Here is a 16,504-nt window from a genome sequence, read left to right on the forward strand (position 1 = left end):
GTATTTCTGTAAAATGTAAAACTTCCTCAGGGTCTGGCCATGCTCTGCGAAACCATCGAGGACTGCTGGGACCACGAGGCCGAGGCTCGCCTGTCCGCCGGCTGCGTTGAGGAGCGCATCGGCCAAATGCAGCGCCAAGCCCCCATCATCGGCCCTGAGGAGATTGTCACTGTGGTCACCATGGTGACCAATGTGGACCTCCCACCCAAGGAGTCCAGCTTATGATCGGCCAATCAGATGACACCGAATGAGCTTGCAGAAACACGGATCAACACGAGGGGATGAACAGCCGACCCTGGTTGGTTGGCGTAGTGTTTTTTTTTTTTTTTCTTTCTTTCTTCTTTACATTTTCTGTTTTTGTTGGGTTTTTTGTTTTTTTTTGTTTTTTTGTTCCTTTAAGTGCAGGCCGCTACTCACGTTCAGGACACACCCTGCGCCCACCTCACCACATCAGTTTATATCCACCTCATTTTGATATGTGTGCCTAAGGATTTTAACATTTTAACGGTCAACACTCTCTCACCCCGAGCAAACGATTCAGGATATTTACAACGACAAACGACGTCACTGAGTGACAGTGCTGACACGCTGGGACGACAACACTCAACACTTGGATCATGTCTTGTTTTTATATACATACATACACATAGGAGGGCAACCTGTTCTGCTCGGTTTTCTACAGAGAGAGGAGATCTTGCAGAGGAATTTCACAGAACTCTCGGTGCATTTTAGTGTAAAAAAGAAAAAAGAAAGAGAAAAAAAAAAGACAAGTACCCGGCTCTCGATACATTTGCTGTTTTCCTGTGTGCGTTTTTTTGAAGAAACGACTATCGTTCTGCCAATAAGCAACGGCTTCTGAATGTTTATAGTGTAATGCTGCTGTACATAGTGTATTATGGACCCAGACAACTTGGTAATCAAGCTTATTTTAAAGGGGTGAGGGGGAAGGGGGGAGGGGGGGGTCCATTTTCAAGCATTACAACGATAAAAAACCATAAACCTCCTTCAACCAGGTATACCTCAGTTCAGATGGACACAGTTTAAATTAGTCCCTCTCCCTGTTCACAGTCAAAGCTCTCACTTTCCACAACCTTGGCTCTTCATGACATCCAAACAATCTGCTGTCAGCCATGACACTCATGGGTAACGTAGTCAGCAAAGCCTCGATATACATATGGCCATACACACCGTAAACTCCCTTTTTCCTCCCCTTTCTCAGTCTCACGTTTAGTTTTGCTCCACTTTGATTTTTGACTGAATAATAACTTTTTCCTTCTGTTAGTTTGTTTTTTTTTTTTTTTTCTCTTTGAGATTTTGTGCTGACAATGGAAAAAAAAAACCCCATAATGAAGTTATCGTTTAAAGTGATTTTTTCCGTTTTGGTTTGCCGTGTCAACTGTCAACGGAGTAATGATATCTATCGCTGACAAGTCTAATTTTGGCCGTGAGATCTGGATACACACTATATGTATTTATATCTCTCTGGATTAGCGCTGGGTACCAACCAATGATACCTTTGATATTTGGTACCAGTACCAAATCAGAAGGTATTAAAATGCTTCAGGATGGTCAGACACTTGGAGCTTATTCTTCTTGTTCTTTTCATTTTGTGAAATCAGTTGTGTGCAGTCTGATTCTATTTAGAAAAAACAGATTAACAAAATAAATCATCCAATGTGTTTAATTTTGGAAAGGTATCAGATTTGAAGTGCAGTTTGGAGGAAGTTTCCAGGGGTACCCAGCCCTACTTTGGAATTGTACCTGTATTTAGCTGAGCCAGCTTGCTTTTGATTTGATTGCACACATCTTTTTCTGGATTACTATCAAGAGTTTCTGCTCTCTTTTGATACACCTCAGGAATCTTTGCTACTCACCACCTCGTCACATCCTCCACCTCTTCCCATCCTCATCCTCACCTGTTTTGGACTGGAGTACTTCCTCTCTCGCTGATTCTTATGCCTCCTCTGTCACCTTCTTGCCTCGTCTCTACTTGTAAGGGTTTAGCCGTGCTGTCGTACTCAAAACCAGTCTCTGCTGACATTCGGACAAGTTCAAATTTAATCTTACCACTAATCAGACAGTTAAATTGTATATTTTCCTCTGATACGTCTCTAGAACCTCACTGAATCTTACCCGTTCCTATACGTTTTTTGGTTAGTCCTAAATCCAAAGAACCGCCCCTGTGGAGCTAAACATCTGGTCTGGACTTAACCCTGAGAACTAATTACTTCAACTCTTTTATTAGGTCAAATGCTGCGCAAACATTAACCCCCATACACCTTAGTTGTTGCCCCATGTGTTCACCATCTCCATAAGCAAGCCAAATAAGGTCTAACTCTGACTCTGGTCAACTAGTTAACCAATCTTTCTCCTGTTTTCAGTGTTAACACCAACCCTTTTGAGATTTGTTATTGTTTTTTTGTTTTTTTTAAGAAGAAAGATGAATGGTGGACATCTGGGGTCATTTGTTTCCCTGAAGGTCTTGAGAAACTGATCGGACCTCTAGACATTTAGACTCTAGGATTTAGACACGAACTGTTAACAGATTCAACAGTTTTCACAAAATATGCATGTGATCAAAAAAAAAAAAAAAAAAAGATGAACTGCTAGTTAGGTGCAGTTTTATGTTCCTCACGCAGCGCTGACATTAATGGTATTGAAATCCTGCTGACTCTAACCAAACAATCGTACGGCTAACCACAGTTAGACGAGGAACCTCTCTTTCTCTCTTTCATCCTGGTGCCATTTCTACGTATCCATATTAGTTACTCTTGTAGATGTCAGGCAAAACGGATGTATCTGTCATTGTTGTGAAGGTAGCAATGACATTTTTGAGTCTTTATTTCCTCTGAGGGACATTGAACACTGGTGCCGGCAGACCTGCAGTCTCTCCTCAAGGTTTGGGACGGTTGCACAGCGTGCTGTTTAAAATCAAGTGGTGCGACTGGAAATGTATTTTAGAACATGAAGAAACTTCTTTCTACCAAACCATTTCCCATTCAGGACAGTACATAATTATTAAGCTTTCTTTACAACATGTTTAAAGAAAACACTGAACTATAGTGCTTGAGGAAGTAAAGAGCCAAGTTAAAACGTAAAACACTTAAAAGTAGAGTATTTAGCAGAGCACATACCTCTGCTGAGGCGAAATGTTGACGAAAATGTCAAAAAAATCTTGCCATGTTGAAGAGAGTGAGAAAGACAATGACTGGATCCGCCTTTTTAACTGGATCAGCGCTGAAATGTTGAAATGTAATGGGTTCTTCCCTGGTCCATCCTTCCACCAAGATTGGTGCAGATCAGTTCTGTACGTTCTGTGGAGGTAATGAAATTTATCAGTGATCATTTATAATTTATAATTTATTTATGTTTGTTTTGAGCACTTAGATGTACCCCATCCATGCTGTGATCCATGCTGTGTTTATGTCAGTTTTGTAACAACTGATTCTTTGGTCATTTCTCTAAAATACAGACTTTACAAGGCCAAACTAGCTTCATATTAACAGTTGTCCGGCCATTTTCCACCAAAAAGCCTAGAAACAAGAAGAAATAAGCACCAACTCTAAAAGTTCTTTGAGAGTATTTGATACTGCTCCAGCTCTAAAACGGTGACCTTTTGGTAAATCAGGAGGATGTGACACAAGTACAACAAGCTTGGGATATTATTTCAGCATGATAATATAAGACTATTGCAACAACACAGCAAACCTTGAAGGAAGTCGAAGCCATCATCTCCTTATTTACTTACTGTAGCACGAGTACGATATTTGCATCAATATCGCTTCGTTTTGCTGCTGCTGTTTTTCAATTAACTGCTATTCAAAAACAGCCAATATCTAAGGTCCTTATGAGGCTTGAACAGTCAGGGACGATCAGTACTGCAAACCCCAGCAGCCCCTCAATAAGTACTACCTCACTCACAGGGATTTCTTTGGGGTAGAAAGTATCGCAAATAAACCAAAATCTCAACCAGGTTCCTCCAGTAGAAAAGGGACTCAGATTCCCGAGTTCGTGAATTGGGGTAAAGTTCCAGTTTCTTATAAGTTTGAGACAAGCAAATTAAGGCTAAAAAGTTTCCTCAGTTTTACTGTGATGTATTATCTCACTCTGTGAAAGTTGTACAGTACTGCACAAGGCAGAACAATAAGCAGAAGGCTTCTCATCGAAAAGGAAAAAGATCCTTGACATCTCGACATCTAACATCTCAAGGAAAAACACCAGTATTACCCTTTCTCCCCCCATGTTTGTGTCCTCAAATGCAAAACTTACTCACCAGTATTTTAGCAAGTAGATTTTGAAAACAACCTCCAAATGTTGGCTGGTTACCTGCCAAAGTGGCTGGTGGAGTCGACGAACCTATCAGCCACAGCAAAAAAAAAAACAAAAAAAAACCTGCCAGCGTTTGGTTGGCAGTCACATCCTAGTACTGTATGTAGATGGTTGAAGATGTTTGACAGCTTGAGTTTGAACTGCGCCTGAGAAACCGTCCCAAACCAACAAATACCATTCAGGGATTCAGTACTATGCTTTTCTAAGTTCTAGCGAGTTATATGCAACCAGTGCCGCAAACTACCCTACACTTCTGTAGGATCAACTGCAGGAGTGACTTTCAATATACACACACACAAATAACTTGTAGCATTTTAATTTTTTTTTTAATCCGTGACCTTGCATATTGATATGTTGTATTTATTTTTTAATTTACAGGCCTGAGGTTATGGGGATCAGAGCTCAGGTGCTACTCAGAATAAAGTTGTAAGAGTTGGCACGATTTATGGTTGTTGTTGGGGGGTTGCGGGTGGGTGTTTGGTTGTAATTCAGGAAATACTTTCATTAATTCAAAAAGAAAAGATATAAACTGTAACATGCTTCTTTCTATTCAGTCTATGGACAAACGACCGAGAATGAATGTTCTTCAGACTCCTGGATTCCAGTATTGTGTGTACTTTGATGGATTGAGCCCGGCCCTGTGTAACTTTAGAGGGCTTTGCGTTTGGCTGGTTTCGTGTGATTGTGCCCTGTCGCTGTAGAAACTAGTAAAACCGACGCACTCAGAGATCCATTCATACACCTCTTGTTTGTACAGCTCCCTGCTGATGTGAAGCAATACCTGCTCTATGGGCAGTGAACTAGCAGTCAGACCACACAGTGCAACCAGAGAGAAAAGAAACCAACAGTAAAGCAAATTTTGTAAAGCTCCCAAGAAGGATCGAACCTTTTTATAGTTTTATTGTACCCAAAAACCTCTGCTTCTGGCCTTCACATTTCTGTGGCCCGTCTTCAAATCACTACATTTCCACAATAACACTTTTCATAGGCTCCTTAAACTTAAAAATATTCAGTCTGTCTCTTCGTCTGCTCCTGCACCAAGATATCAACATCTCAAACACTTGGTTAAGGCAATTTGAGTCTGTCTTGTTTTCCATTTCGTCTCATCAGTCACAGATGAGTTTCATCTCTTTGGTTTCCCCTCAGGTCTTGACTGTCTTAACAAACCTGTTCTGACTCTCTAAATCTGAACTTTGTCATTTAAAGGTGTATGAATGGGTTACTCAGCGTGCTGGCTTTACGTTTTTCTGTGTCGACCTCCTCCAGCCCAGCACCTCACATTGCTGTGCATATTAACTACCAGTGAAACATTTGTGTCTTGTTGCCCCCACTATTTTAAGCAGTCTAGGATCTGTACAGACATGAGAACATAAATACCTGTATCAACTATATACTCTGAGCTGAATCTTTATAAGTGCGTGTTGAACTTCAGTGTTTCCTCTACATTCATGTATACTTTTCTTATGTTATGACTCAGCAGCAGGGGTCTGGCCCCGGCTGCGTAAAAATTGTCCTTCACTATGCGAAAAAAAAACAAACTTAAAGTTGAGCTTTGCGTAAGCTAAAAGCTAGAGGCTCATTGGTTACTTAAAGAAAGAAATAAAGCACTTAAGGGTTCATAGGCAGAAAAAAAATGTAATGAATGAAAACGTTCAGCCCAGCCCAACCTGTTTGGGTCCCCTACTGGTTGCATTTTGAAGAACCCCTTAAGCTCTTGAAGAGCAGTTGCAATACTCCATATGTGATAATACAATCATCCACCACAGGTATTTCTTTCCAGCATCTCAATCTCCTGCTTTTCCCACTGTTGGTAAGAATTTTAGAGGAAACATTGAACTCCAATGACCTCGCCGCCAAGACGAGCCCTGGCAGAAAGATAAGTCCGGTTGCCAGGCCTGAAATTTCTACAAAAAAACAAACAAAAACACTACAAGCATTTTTGACCCCCACATTTCTCGAGGCTCCCGAGTTGCATTGCTGATCCAGGATCTGCCAACGCAGCCTCTATTGGTAATGATGCCCAGAGGGTTTCTGGTTTTTTGGGGGATTGTGTAATAAAAAAAAAACATCTCTAAAATGATGAAAATGTCTTGTTTCCTTACTCCTGATACATGTGACTGTACGTTTTATGTTACTGACAAAAATGTGAAAAAAGGATGGAGAAACTGAGGCCTGGAATTTAAAACTGGAAAATGGGCAGGAAGTACCAGCTCCAGGGCTCTCACCCTGATTTTCTGACCTTTGACCTCCCAGTGAAGGGACGAGGGAGGTTTAGAGAAAAGAGAATTCCCTTTGCAAAGTATTATAACAGGAAAATCTTCAGAAACCCTGGGTACATTATCAGAGAGGCAAAATTGGTTCCTGATCAGCGCTGTGACTCACGGCTAATGTTAGCCGGCCATGGTTTTTAGCAGCTGAAGAGATCCACGTGATGTAAATAAATGTGTTTTTAGATTGTGAATGCTGATGTTTCTCTTTTATTCATTTCTTTTTCTCTTCATTTCCATTTATCTGACAACTGCAGTTTAAAGTCAGAAGCCCTTAATTTGACAGATTCGTCATTTTGTCGTAATTTGGTTGGAATTTTCCTGAAAAAGAACTGTGTAATTTGGAACTAATTTAGGAAAAAGCTAAATGTCCTTAAAAGAAACCCCAAGTCAACATTTGTTCATTATTTGTCAAAATTTAAAACTTCAATAGCAAGTAATTAAACTATACCAATTGAACATTGTCTCAATTTAACTTACAATCAATACCAAATTACAGCTATCTTTCCAGGAAACTTACTAAATTATTTGAGATTCATGGTGCTGTAAAATTAAGATTAACCATTATGGGTAGAAAAGGGTAAGTAGTGTAAATTACACACCAGGGTGTTAAGTACTCAATCTAAGTACAATTGATAGAAATCTAACAGGTTAGGAAATAAAAATAAAAAACAGAGTAATCATACCAAATTAACTTTAAAAGGTTAATGAAAACTAGCAGTACTGAAGAGTGTGAAGTGTCCTTAACCATCTCTAAATATCTACCAGAAGGAAATTTTGACTTCAGGGAAGTAATAGAGATGTTATATTATTATATTATTGTTACTGACACTGAGTAAAAAGGAATTTAAAACTCTGTAGTCTTTTTTAAACTGAAGCATGTTTCACTTCCCATAGTCATATAAATGGCCTGGTGCACTGTGTGCTATTAATAGACCTGTTTACTGCATATATGAACAGTACGTTCTGTGTTTTCTAGGATAGAAGGAAAAAAAATTGCTGTTGTCAGCTTTTTTCAGGACGACCCGACATCTGTCCTTTGATCATGAATGACTGCGAGGATGAAATGTGTTGTTTTAGCAGGAGAATGAGCGTTTAGTGCCAGAAATCAAAATGGCTTTGTTTTTTTCATTTCCATCTAATAAGGATCTTTGTACTCCTTGTCCAGGCTGGTGTTGACTGCAGAAATCCACCACTAGATGGCAGCAGTGAGCAGATGAAGTGTGACACCAGCCTGATACCTGTGTTTCCAAACTGCCAACACTTTCCAGGGTTCTTGAAGGTGAAATCCAAAAATGGAAGATGGTCAAAATTAGCTAACAGACGTCTTACTGGTCTGGTCGTTTTAAAAGAATATATCCATTTTAGTTTTATCTGCAGTTTTTAGGTTAAATAATTAAAAAGATTTCAGTGATTCAAAACAAACCTTTTTATTTTGTGATAATCATTTACAGTGACTAATTGTTACAACTCCTCATATTCTGAATACAAGAAAAACCATCCTGACATGAAACGTGCACTAATGGTGACCTGCCAGCAGCCATGTTTTTTTCCCTGGTTAATTTCAGTCCTTGTTCCAAGCTGTAGTGCTAAACCTCTTTATTTTGGTAAGACATTTCACCTGGTATACAGTCAATTTCAGTTTCTATAAGACAAACCACAGAAACCTCACCAACTTCTTTCTTCTGTTTTAACTTCACAAACTTTGAGGTGTAATTAATTAACATTTTCTCTCCCAGTGTTGGTGCACACTACATCAGCGTCCGCATAAAGTCCAGATGTACGTAGATTCCTAGCCGAACGCCGACATGCCCCACTGCTTGACCTCAGTGGGGCACTGTGGATACTTCTGCAGGGCCTCCATGATCTGACTGTGGTCCAGCATGAGTCTCATCAGCTGGTATTCCCTCTGAGTTTTGGCCGCAGAGCCGTCGACCGGTCGGATCAGCTCCAGCTGCTGCAGGTGCTCGAAGGCCTGAGGATGAAAGAGTATAGTTAGTATTATTAGCCTTTAAACTGATGAAGTTGTTTTGGTCCAGTGGTTTGAAAAAGGATTTTAGGTAAGGGCTTTGTACAAACCTTCATGATGACAGGCTGCTCAAAGTTGTACATGGAGTTCGACTTCCTCTGCAGGAACTTCTTAAACTCTGAATAAGAGGATATGTACAGTAGAAAAAATATAATACATGTGAAAAGATGAGATTTGATTGTTTTGACTGACAACCAGACTTCATCTTCAGTATCACACCTCTTATTTCCCTCGCTGATTCAGTTGTTTTCTTCTTATTTATCTCCTGTATCCTCCTTTATATCCCATTTTATTGTGACACCCACATAAACTCTTTTTGCTTTCTGTCTTTGAAATCTCACTTGTGTGTCTGTTCCTTTTCACAGCTCTTTCGGGTATTTTTTTTTTTTAATCCCTAGTTTTCTCCACCGACCATATTCTATGACAAACCAAAAAACGAGGTGCTCGTACCGTTGTGAACCATTTGGAGATTGAACGGCTCTCCTTCGTAGACATCGTTGAGGTGTTTCATGGCGATGATCAGACACAGCTCCAAGATGGACAGACCTAAAGAGAGAGAAGAAAACAAAAGCACAACTGATGTAAATCCTCTGGAGGGTGTCTCTACAGGCATCTCTCTTTTCGTTTTGATGTTACCATGGAGCATGTTCGCCTTGGCGTCGGCAAAACAGAGTCTGCTGGCCTCCTGCAGGTCGGCAGGTTTGATGGCAGGTTTGGCAACGGTGACACGACTCAGACACAACATCTGCAAGAACAAAAACAGAGAAGTGTCACTGAGTGAAACCTGCATTGTTTACATCCATGTTTACTGACATCTTCTTCGCTGCCTTTTTGTTTAGCACATTACCACCACCTGAAGATCCATGGCAAACCACTGGCAAGAATGTACCCGTACTTAAAGTACTCCCTTCATAAAAGGTAGCATGTGTACAATGTACAACTGTTAAAAATAAATACTGACAACAATGGGCAGGTGACATGTACAACAGGTGTGTTGCTCTAACCAGCAGCATTTGCATTGAGCGGAAGTCTTTGCTGGAGTTGAAGTGTCTCTGTAAAACGTCCTCCACTGATTTGTCTTCACACAAAGTCTGAAGAAACACAAAGAGAAGACAAGTGTTGCTGGCTGAGCAACGTAGACACTTTTCTATTTTTCTGATTTGACAACTAAACTATCGTCTGTGATTCGAGTCGGTTTGATTTTGTGATGTTGAAACTGTTCACCTTGATACTGTCGTTCCAGTCCTCTGCGAACTTGGTGTCGGGAAAATCATCTGGCAGGCTGAGCTGGGTTTGGACCCGCTCCAGGTACTTAGTGAACGTCAGGCTGCTGAGCAGGTGGATCTGACGGTGGGAAAAGCGTGACTTTACCCTCTTCTCCAGCAGCTCCAGAACATCCTGAAGGAAAATGACCCATAGAAAATGTTCTTTAAGGATGATGATGAAGATACATTTTTGAGTGGATGGGAAATGAAAGCATATTGTGAGGCGCACCAGTCTGCAGGTGATGCCGACCACAGCGATCGGCGCCTGGGCGGACTGGGAGACGTCAAACAGGTTGTAGAGCAGAGTCTGGTTCTTATGGTGGGCGAACAGGTCGAACTCGTCCAGGATGAACAGCACCGGGCGACTGCTGCTGCGATCACCTGGACCCAAACATCAAACCACACTTTCAATTTCTTTGATGCTTTGCATTTGGATTATTTAGTTTAAAACGATGCAAAAATCACTGAAAATTTTTCTTAATTTTCACATTTTCTAACCTTTCTTTAGTGCCTCCAGAAGGAAAGCCAGATTTTCTGCAAAACTTCCCTGAAATGAAGCAGACACAGGTTTTTGTGGCAGATTTATTGTATTATTAATGGTAAAACTACTGATAAAACTCTCTCTTACTTACAAACACTTTGTCACCGACAACGTTTTCTAGGTGGAGCTGCCGCGTTATTTCTTTCAGTGCTATTCTGTCGTCAGTCTGCAGGAGACCTACAGCAAACAGGCAGTCATTGTAGCAGCTTAAATGAAAAGATGTAGGTTTATTTCTGGATCCTGTGTGAACCCAGGTGAAAGAACAAACCAGAAAATTAAATTCTGAATAAATGAAGTGTGGTGAGGAGGCGGAGGCTGTACCGTTGAGATGAACCTGCAGCAGGTTTTTCTGCGCTTCTTTCTCCTCCAGCAGCTCTCTCAACACACACTTGAGCAGCTGTAAACACAAAAGCACAAACACAGACCCCATCAGACGTTGCAACCCTCCCAGGATTTAAAACGCACTTCAACGCAATTCATCATCTTTTCAACCACTTTTACCCAGAAGCCCATTTTAAGCTCACCATTGTTTTTCCCGCTCCCCTGGGACCGACGATTAGCACAGAGTTACTCTCCCCGTGGACGGCCGTCCGCTTCAGCAGCTCCAGGAGGTGTCTGAAAAGACACCGTTTTTGACTACAATACCCATCATGCTTCTGCAGTTGTAAAATATAAATGTGTATTAAGCTCTGTATTATTTAACTATCACAAATTATTAAATCCTCAGTGTTGGAGATGGATTTCACTACCTGAGCAGCACCTGTGATGCTTGTGCTGTGGCTGGTAGCTTTTGCAACCTCCAAACTGGGGCAGTGCTGTCAGCCGGGTAAGACTGAACTGGGTCACTGAGACTCACACTGAACTCCACATCGTCTCTTTATTATAGATGACAGTTGTACTACAGTTTCTATATAGTCAAGAGTTTTTCTTTGATTATGTGAATCTTCTCTTCGCCTTGCCTCTTTTATCCTTTTGTAAGAATATTTTTCTTCATAATTGTAATTTTTCTATCCTTTCATGTGTCATTTCTGAACCATTCAAACTGTAAATTATCAAAGAATATTTATCTACAATTATTTTGGTAATGGATTCATTGTTTAAATATTTGTTTTTAGCTTCTGTGGTTCCACTTTCTTACATGTAAGCGTTGGTTGGAGAGAAAAAGCTTCATGAAGATGGCACCTTAAGCATTTAGGACATTTTTGCAGGTATTTTTCACTATTCTCTGACAATTTATAGACTTAACCATTAACTGAGGAAATAATTGGCAAGTTAATCGATGATGACAAACATATAAAAATGAGTTATTACTGAACAACAAGCTCAAGTTGATCATAGCAACATTTCCGCTTTCTAAGCAGCATCGATGAAATAGACCTACTTGTGTTGAGCTTCTATTCCCTCCGGCTTGTCAGGGAGCTGCTGATGGCAAAGCCGCTCCCTCATAATCTCCTGAACCTGTAAATGAAGGAGAATAAACAGGTCACAGTGACACTGTGGAATTATTAGTGTGTTGTGTTGTCATCTACCAGCTCTTGAGCATGTAAATAATTGTTAACAGAGGATAACCTACCTGTGTGATGCATTCTCCAATAGGCAGATGAGCATCTTTCACCTTCCTCTTACTCATGATGCTGCCACTCTAAACAGCAAAACATGGAATTCATTGGTTAAATACATGACATTAGTGAGCTTAGTGGTTCCCAAAATATGCTACAGGGTCCTGAGTGACATCCAAAGAATATTAAAACTACTTCAATATGGCTTTTTTTGTATCCAGCAGCAGCAAACATGAGTAAAATAAGTATGTGATAATGGATTTACTCTGAAGCAGGTGTAAAACCTTTAGAGATGACAAGTGTGTAAAAATGAAACGCACTAACAGTGGCTACGACAGGCTCAGCTCCTTTAACAGACTTTGTCAAGGGCTCTGACAAGTTTCCACCAACCTCTGATTCAGTATTCGTCAAAACAATATATGATCTCACTTTTTACATATATACAATAGGGCTGTGAAATTGGATCAGGCCTGTCATTGATTAGCACAAACTACCATTCAATTCGGCAAATGGCTAATGCAAACGTCTAGTTGAATTCAACTTCCACTTAGAGCACATTACTGGCTAAGCCTTCACGATTGGCCCCAAAGGTTTGTTTATAACAGTTTAAGCTTTACAATATATTACAATCTCTGAGGCTTTAGCGGATGGTATGTATGCCGAATTATAAAGTGATTGCTAATTATTCAGAAGCGGCCAGAGGTTGTATTCAAGATTGTATTAATATTTGCCGGCGAGCAAGAAGGCACTAATCTGTCATGAGTTACCAATGGAGTTTGGTGTCATTTTCTCTCCACGTTGACATGAACGTCACCGTGACGCTGCGGAGGCAAACTAGCAGCACGCTTTGTATTAGCAAGGTAAAATGACAGATTATGTAGTTACATTAATGTTAGTTAGTAATAACGAGACATACCTAAAGAAAACAGTAGTTTGTACAGGGAGAGGGCTCAATCTTCGCGGGAAAACTGCTCAGCCAGCTATGACGACTTCCTGCATTTATTTCATCTCTGGCTCTGATTGGCTGAGGCTCGGGATAGAATAGAAGCGAATAGAATAGACTAGAATAGAACAGAATAGAATAGAATATGGCATTTGGTAATTTATCACTATAATTATTACTTTCTCTCTCATACATCCTGCTGCCCCAAATAGCACCAAACGTGTATTAGCCGTAGCTGAATATAGTCCCCTCAAAAATGCCAGTTTACTTCTGATAGAGTAATGTTTGCAAAAAATAACTTTCCGGCTGTTATAGGAAATATTTTAAAAGTTATAAAAAAAATAAATAAAACTATATTTTGAGCAGTTACATCTTCAGTTGAAAGACGGGGGCTAGGAGTTGGACTTATAGAGCCTTATAGAAATATTAAACCAAATTTTAGCATTTTAAAAGATTTTCAGGAACATTCATTCTTGACCTCGTATATGGAAGTTGCCTACTTACTAGCCTACAGTATCTTTTCCTTGAGCTTTCAGCTCCACATCACACTCTTCATCAGTGGTAGCAGTTTGAAATCATTATTTGTATTTGCTTTAAGCATTTTCAGGCAGTTTACCATCTAAAGAGTTCCAACAAGTAGGTGTGTACAGAAATACTATTTTACAAATAATTGGCAAATACATAATGTAAATAATTTCAATAACACCATACAACCTAAATCATACATTTCCTTTTACTCTTGAATTTTAGCCTATTTTACTCTCTTTGGACAAGCAAAATCTTGTAGGGACCCAATAAGTGTACATAACAGAACAAAAAATAATAATTTGAAACAAAATCTGTCATTTTGTCTAAATTTTGAGATGTGGTTCATAGCATTTAAAAAAAATGAAACTAATTGCCTTAATGGTGGCAATTATATGTAATTATAAATTGATTCTTTTTTTCAAATCTGTAAAGCCATAACTGCCACCGCCAAATTAGGAGCGATGGTTCATCTGAATGGCTTGAAGGTTGCCTGCATAACAACATCTTTTACTCATTCAAAGTGATGATGAAGCTCTGGAGATACTCAAATGCTTCCTGTGGCTTTTGGTTGACTGATGAAAAAAGCACAATAAAACCACCAGATATCTCACAAATCGTCTCCCAGCCTCTGCTCACGTTTAGCCTGTCACATTATTCTAAAATACGACTCTCTGCTCACGCATTCAGCTCTGTGTTTGCCCTTAAAAATACATGGAGCGGCCCTTTTACAGCAGCCATACACTGAATTAATTGAATATCTCCTCAGGTTTGACCTTCAGACAAAATTCAAGCATTTGCACCCTGAGCTGCTTTTTCTTTTCACTTCAGATCACTGAACTTCTTATGTTTTTTGAGCTTTTACGACCTTCATTTATCCAAGGTAATTTTATAGCAGGGCATTTGTTTTTACTCAAGACCCACTACATTTTATATTTTAAGATTTTCATACATTTAATCTTTATTTAATTTAATTTAATTTTAACTGGGAAATGACCACAATACAAAAGTGGCTTGCTCAAAAACCCCTTACTGATAGTTACTGTTTGATTGTTTGTTTGTTCTCCAGTAATATCACAACAATATTCCTTTAAAGAACTAAAGTCTTTCCAGGTTATTTTTTTTAACATTTACAATGATTTTTAGCATTGTTTCATGATGGTTGATCAAATACTGAAAAAGGCTCCAGGAGATACAGCTGGTGATAAAAGTTTTTATGTGAAACCTTCAAATTAATGTAATTAAATATTAACATTACAACAATTTTGCAGCTGGCAGTGTAATAACCTTGTTAACACATTATGCCTCATTAAACGTCACACAATATCTCCAAGCTATTAGCAAAATAACTCTTTTCCTGTTAATGAGATTATTAGTAAGTTTTATTACATGAAGAATGGGTGATTTTTTAACCCTGACTATGAATACGTCTTTACAATGAATATTATATTATTGGGTAAAATTTCTGTTGACTATTTCATATTGATCTTATGTGTTGTACTTTGAGGAACCACACTGGTGCTTTTGCATTTTTTAGAAACAGTTTCAAACTGAAGAGACCTTTTTAATTTTTAAAAGTACATAATTATATTATAATGATAATGTAATAGCAATTTTCACTTCACCATCATTGAGGGATGTCCTTATTTAATGAACCTTTATCTTGTTTAGCCTTTGTTAAATGAAAGGAAAAACTGTCTGCTGGTATGTGTCATTTTTTGTTTTGATCTCGGACTACAAGCTCACTCATCTGTAAGACAAAGACTAAATCAACTTATTACTGAGATTTCACAAAGAGGAGCTGCACTGCAGAGGAGTTTGGTGGTCAGACATGTTTGAATTTAGATTTACACAAAGTGCAAAATCAGCAAATACTAAAACAGTCTGGGTTACGAACTGTAAGCTCCTTACAGCTGCAGTGCTGCAATTTACTGTATGTGCCTGCATATTCACTATACAGTCAATCTTTTCAACAGTTCATTTCTGTGTGACTCCCTTTAATTTACACTTAAGTTATTTAAGTATGAATGTGATGTTATATGTGGTAGCCCTCTGGCTTCTTTAGATGTGGCTCTTGGTTGCCACATCTTGCTTGTCTCTTGGTTCACATGAGCCCAATGCTCCCAGCCAACACCTTTCACTCTCTCCATGTGTTTTGTTTGGGTATTTTTAAAAAAATAGTTTTTCCTACCAGTGTTCACCAACTTCATTTCGCAGACATCCATTCACTTACCTTGACCTCACTGACATCCATATCTCATCTCTTTTTACATTTTAATGTATTTTTTCTTTTGTAAATAAACCAGTTGCCTCCTCTGCCTTTATTTGCCATGGCCCTTTGACATGAAATTACATTTAGTATTAACTTGAAATTTCCTTCATGTAAGTGCTTTTTCTCAGGCTTTTTCACCTGGCCAAACAGCAGATTAATCCATAATGAAAATAATAGACAGTTGCAATCCTATATAAAATTGATTAAAATGACCTCCACTACAGTACTTTTACTTTATACTTTTAATTATTAAAAGAAGTTAGAGTTATAATTGCAGAGCATGACTTATGTGTATACCTTATTAGTTAAATCTACATTCTTTATATAGTAAAGGGTTTGGAAGATGGACTGTTTACCTTTCATAATGTAGGTAGTCTCTTCCTGAGTTAGCCTATTTATGGTCAATTCTTTAATCTTGAATTTAAATCTTAATTTAAACATCTAAGATAGCAATATCTTTTGTACTTTTATGTTGTTTCGATTCCTTTTATTTTGAATACTTTAAGTTCATTTAGCTAATAATACTTCTGTAATGAACATTTTCTATGCATGACTTTTCCGTGTAATAGAGGTTTTATAGTGTGATAATGAATCTAGATATATCCAGCCGTCCCTCATTCATTTAATAATGTTTATTGTTAACTTTGGCCGTGCAGAGGTTACTGTATGTGTAACTGTGCTCTGGATGAAAACGTGCATCACCTCTCCCATCTGCTGGCTGCTCCTGCTCGGCGCATGCGCACTGCGGCTCTCCATCATTTCCAATATCCCAGT

General features: G+C 39.0%; 2 protein-coding genes across 5 annotated transcripts in view; one reads left to right on the forward strand and one right to left on the reverse strand.

Moving 5' to 3' along the window:
- LOC130165292 (activin receptor type-2A) overlaps nt 1-7,907 on the forward strand; it is a 47,189-nt gene extending 39,282 nt beyond the window's left edge. For 2 of the 3 annotated variants that reach the window (XM_056370406.1, XM_056370407.1), the window contains one exon: nt 31-6,790. In XM_056370406.1, coding sequence (XP_056226381.1) covers nt 31-225 — 195 coding nt within the window. In that variant the 3' untranslated portion in view covers nt 226-6,790. Of the gene's footprint in view, nt 1-30; nt 6,791-7,764 lie in introns of those variants that run through there. The other variant, XR_008826768.1, reaches the window with a different exon arrangement.
- A 106-nt stretch (nt 7,908-8,013) lies between these two features.
- On the reverse strand, nt 8,014-16,503 carry orc4 (origin recognition complex, subunit 4). Of its 2 annotated transcripts, none has more exons than XM_056370409.1 (14): nt 16,433-16,503; nt 12,005-12,073; nt 11,813-11,889; nt 10,956-11,046; nt 10,753-10,828; nt 10,523-10,608; nt 10,389-10,437; nt 10,120-10,271; nt 9,850-10,023; nt 9,630-9,716; nt 9,262-9,370; nt 9,076-9,171; nt 8,676-8,743; nt 8,014-8,571 (listed from the first exon to the last, which is right to left on the reverse strand). In XM_056370409.1, the coding sequence occupies exons 1-14, from the start codon at nt 16,487-16,489 to the stop codon at nt 8,389-8,391; spliced, it is 1,374 nt and encodes a 457-aa protein (XP_056226384.1). In that variant the 5' UTR covers nt 16,490-16,503; the 3' UTR covers nt 8,014-8,388. The 2 variants fall into 2 exon arrangements, with proteins under 2 accessions (XP_056226384.1, XP_056226385.1); XM_056370410.1 differs by lacking the exon at nt 16,433-16,503 and adding an exon at nt 12,907-13,009 and having other exon boundaries at nt 8,018-8,571.
- Nucleotide 16,504: the final 1 nt, after the last annotated feature.

This window comes from Seriola aureovittata, chromosome 24 (genome assembly GCF_021018895.1).
Source record: "Seriola aureovittata isolate HTS-2021-v1 ecotype China chromosome 24, ASM2101889v1, whole genome shotgun sequence".
Classification (NCBI taxonomy): Eukaryota; Metazoa; Chordata; class Actinopteri; order Carangiformes; family Carangidae; genus Seriola; species Seriola aureovittata.